General features: G+C 44.6%; 1 protein-coding gene across 2 annotated transcripts in view; it reads left to right on the top strand.

The window, feature by feature from the left end:
* Rpf2 (ribosome production factor 2 homolog) overlaps nucleotides 1–4,788 on the top strand; it is a 28,491-nt gene that overhangs the window by 21,575 nt on the left and 2,128 nt on the right. For both annotated transcript variants that reach the window (XM_005363548.3, XM_026787477.1), the window contains exon 8: nucleotides 2,646–2,748. In XM_005363548.3, the coding sequence (XP_005363605.1) occupies nucleotides 2,646–2,748 (103 nt within the window). The remainder of the gene's footprint in view (nucleotides 1–2,645; nucleotides 2,749–4,788) is intronic.

The following is a 4,788-nucleotide window of genomic DNA, read 5'->3' as shown; positions in this document are numbered from 1 at the left end:
TATATGTGTTTTTATTGGTTAATGAATAAAGAATCTGCATTGGCCTGTGATAGGGCAGAGTAGAGCTGGGGGTAGTGACTAAACTGAATGCTGGGAGAAAGAAGGCAGAGTCAAGGAGATTGCCATGTATCCGCCAGAGGGGAAAGACGTGATCTGTTAGTTGGAACCTTGCCAGTAGGCCACAATCCCTATGGTAAAATATAAAATAATGGAAATGGGTTAATTTCAGATGTAAGAGCTAGCTAGCAATACACTTAAGCTATTGGCCAAACAGTATTACAAATAATCTAGTTTCTAAGTGATTGAGTCAGGGCGGTGGGAAACGAGCAAGAGGCCTCCCACAACATGTCTCTGCACATGGGGAGGTCAGAGGACAACTTTGTGGTTTAGATTCTCTTTCCATCATTACTAGGTCCTAGAGATGGAACCTACGTCTTCAGGCTTGTGCAGCAAGTACCCTTCCCACTGAGCCATCCATCACATTAGCACTCTTTGGTTATTTGAGACACGATCTCACTCTGTACCTCAAAGTAGCCTGAGTCTCAGTATGAAACCCAGGCTGGCTTTGCCCTTTCAGCAGTACTCATGTCTCAGCCTTCCAGATGCTGAGATGCAGGTACAGTCACCACACCAGCTCAGGAGTAGTTTTGAGAAGAGTCTTGCTGTGTCTCTCAAGCTGGCTTCAAACTAGCCTGTGGTCTTCTGCTCAGTCTTTTGAGTTTTGGGACTATAGCCCTGTTCTGTCGTGTGGCTTTGTGTCTTTTCTTTCTTTTCTCTTTCCTTCCCTTCTCTCCCGCTCCCCGCCCCTCCCTTCCCTTCCTTCCTTTTGAGACAGGTTTTCTCTGTAACCATCCTGACTGTCCTGAAACTCCCTCTGTAGACTAGGAACTAGGAGATCCTCCTGCCTCTGCCTCCTGAGTGCAGGGATTAAAGGTGTGCACCACCACTGGGCTCCTTTTCTTGTGTGCATGTATCTGGGTCTCTTTTGAAATGGGCTTTGTATTGTAAGCTGGTACAATACAAAGTGCAGCAGTTCTTTTATTACACAGAATTATAAACGTGTGCCACCACACGAGGGCTCACTAGACTTCATAAACCCTGTCTCATATCTTGTACTTCCACTAGATGGCATGAAAGACTACACAATGCAGTGATCGGGAAGGGAGTAGCACAGAAAAGAAATTCGGATTCGGAACAAAAGTAGAAAGGTGGAAGAGGAATGTTGTGGACGGGGGAAGTCAGGCCACTGCTTGGCTTTCTGTGTCCAAATGAAATACAGTAACAGCAGCCCTATACTTGGGAGAATGTCATCCCCAACCTCCTCCGTGTGTGAACACCACATTTACACTGTAAAATGGCTGTGGCACCACTAGGTGATGTAACCTTAGGGTGTGTGCTTAACGTACCTTGTGGCAGGAAAGGCTAATAGAGGACTGTCTCCTGAAGAGCTCTTTTCTGGCCTCTCAAACAGCACAGTGAACCTACTGGGATGAACCCAGGACTTTATATATGCCAGGCGAGCCTTCTGTCATCAGATTATATTCCAACCTAGAAAATTGCTTTTTTTGAAAAACAAATTTTTCTTTTCATTTTTGTTTTTTTTGTTTTTTGAGACAGGGTTTCTCTGTAGATCAGGCTGGCCTCAAAGAGAGATTTGCCTGCCTCAACTTCCTGAGTGCTGGGATTAAAAGTGTGAGCCACCACCACCTGACAAAAAACAAAATTTATTATTGTGTATATGATGTGTAGTGGGTGTGCATGTGTGTGGAGGTAAAGGAAAACTTTGTGGAGTTGATTGCTCCTTCCACGTTTACCTGGGTCCTGGGAATTGAACTTGGGTCTCCAGGCTTGCATAGCAAGTGTACCTACTTACTGTGTCATCTTACCTACCTGGGACTGCTTTTCTTTATGGGAAACACAGGAAACAATACCAGTGTTTAGGTTCTGTCTGCCTAATTTTTATGGCTGTTTTTTTTTTTTATGTGACTGTTTCTAGTATATAAAGATGATAGTAAACAAAGAATAAGTGTATTTTGGTGAATACTTTCTGCACGCGGAAGGTAGAGTCGGGTTCAGAGAGTTCAGAGTCATCCTCTTAGTGAGGAGATTGAGGTCAGACTGACGTTTCTATTTGTCAACATGTCTCAAAACGAACTGAAGTAAGCTGGAGAAATAGTGCAAGGGCCAGTTACATGCTTGAGTTTGATCATAGTCCCAGTGCTGGGGAAGTAGAGACAGACACCCTCCGGGGCTTGCTGACTGGCCAGCCTAGCCTAGTTACCAAAGTCTACTCCAGGGAAATTGTTCTGGGGAGCAACCCTGGAGATTGTTCTCTGGCCTCAGTGAACATTTGTCTGTATACCCACAAATCCCTGCAAATACACACACACAGTTGCTAAAAAGATAGCACTTTGTAACTGAATGTTTTTTAATGATTTATTTTTATTTTATGTGCATTGGTGTTTTGCCTACATGTATGTGTGAGGGTGTCAAGTCCTCTGGAACTGGATTTTCAGACAGTTGTGAGCTGCCATAGGGTCCTCTGGAAGAGTAGCCAGTGCTCTTACCACTGAGCCATCTTTCCAGTCCCTGTAACTGAATTTTGGAATAGTTCTCTTTCTTAACAACTGAATATGTGCTTTCAGATTTCTTCAGAGGCCCCACAGTGTCAAACATCCGACTGGCCGGATTAGAGTATGTTCTGCACTTCACGGCACTGAACGGGAAGGTTTACTTTCGAAGCTATAAGTAAGTGCATTTCCCCGTGGTCTTCAAATCCCTCAGGGATCACATTGTATTCTAGCTCAGAGTTGGTTCCTGCCCAGTGTGTCTGCAGGATTTGCAGAAGGTAGTGGCAGGAGCTGTGCCCTGACCTCCTATTCGACTGCTCTGAGAAACTCACTTTCCAGGGTCCCTGATCATCTGTTATGCACCTGGCATATTTAGTAATCGCCCCTCCTAGATTTCTGTGCTGTCTCATTGTCCTTGACTGGATTTAGAGCTCCAGGCCACAGTCAAGCTAGACATCCTAGATTTGAAAGCTCCAGCATCAAGTCTGTAGGAAGTACCATTGCTGTGTTAATTTCCTCTCTCATGTAACTGCCATAATTACATCCCAGTGTAATATTAATATGGGTGTAGATCCCAGCAAGCAGATTGTTTTGTTGTTTGGTTTGAGTTTTTGAAACAATATCTCTTGATATAGCTTTAGACTGGCCTTGAACTCATTGTGTAGCCCAGGTAGGCCTCAGATTTGGAGTTCTCCTGCCTTCACTTTTTAGGTGCTGGCATTTCAGGCCAGAACCACTACTCCCAGCCAGATTGTCTTGAATGTTTTTTTTTTGAAAAAAAAATTTTTTTGAAACGGTTTTTCTGTGTAGCTTTGGAGCCTGTCGTGGTCAGATTCTTGTTTTACTGATGAGATACTGCCATGCTAAAATTATTCAGAATTAGGGTTAGCATCCCTTTTTTACTCCTTAAAAAAAAATAGAATGTCCAGATGAAACTTAAGTATTTACCTCTTCTTGCCTATCAGTCTTTCTGTGCCCGGCAATAAAAGGTTTCTGGAGGGACAAGCTAGGTGGGATCAGTCCCCTAGCAGCTGCTTTCCTCTCAGCCTCGGTCCCTCTGCTCTTCTCTCTCACTGTGGATGACACCTCTGGCCTCCTCCACATGTGCGTGTGTGTACCCGTGCACACACACCAGACTTCAGAGCAAGGGTGAACTGTACGTCGTGGCAGCACCCCTCTAATCCAGCCTTAGGAAGGCGGAGGCGGGTGGATTGCTGAAGTCACTTTTAGGGTTAGCCAGTCATTCACAGTACAGTGTTTTAATTTCAAAAATCAGGACCCAGTATAAACTTCATTTCCTCAGCTGGGATGGCAGACACATGTCAGCATGCCTAACATTCATTTTCCTCTTTTCAGGGAGGGTGAGACAAGGTTTCTCTGTGTTGCTCTGGCTGTCTTGGAACTCTGTAGACCAGACTGCCCTTGAGCACAGATCTGCCTGCCTCTACTTCCTGTTCTGGGATTAGAGGTGTGAGCCCCATACCTGACTCATTCTATCCCTCTGTTTCTATAGCGCTTTGTTGTTGACCCCTCTGGTCTTTCTGCGTCACAGACTGTTTTGTCTCACTTAATTGAGTGTGGGTGATTGCTTGATGTCTGTGTGATTCTTGCTGTGAGCAGCAGTTGTGCCTCCCATGCATGCACGCTCTGTTGGCTATCTCCAGGTGTACTTAGGACCCAGAGTTCTGCTAGTAGGCATCAGCACACACATGCCAGCTTCCTCTGTTTGCTCTCTTGAGCCTCCGTAATTGTTCTGTTCCTTCTCATTACCCATGTCGTCTGTTGACTCTGCAGTGCTAATCAGTTCATATCTCCCTTCCGTCCCTTTTCCCTCATGCCTCTTTACCTGTGGGAACATAACTGCTCGAAATGTGGTTGCTAAATATAATGTTCAGATTTTTTTTTCATTATTTTTTTGAGACAGGGCTTTACATAGCCCAGACAGTCCTGAAATCATTGCTTATCAGAATGCCTCTAACTGGTACTCAGGCCTCCATTCCAAGTGCTAGGGTTATACTTCAGGTCTTTCAGCTCTTCTTAGGCCGTCACTCATAAAACAGTCGGGGGTGAGGCCAGTTGTGGACCTAAGAATTTATTTACTGGGGGAGTTTTAGATTTACTACAAGCTACGGAGTCATTAATGAACTACAGGGAAAAGTCAATTTTGAATGGGTTGATTTAACTTAATAATGCTGGAGATGGGAATTTGTTCATCTTT

This window comes from Microtus ochrogaster, linkage group LG9 (assembly GCF_000317375.1).
Source record: "Microtus ochrogaster isolate Prairie Vole_2 linkage group LG9, MicOch1.0, whole genome shotgun sequence".
Lineage (NCBI taxonomy): Eukaryota > Metazoa > Chordata > Mammalia > Rodentia > Cricetidae > Microtus > Microtus ochrogaster.
Note: the sequence above shows the minus strand (reverse complement) of the source record. Positions and strands in the feature narration are given on the sequence as shown.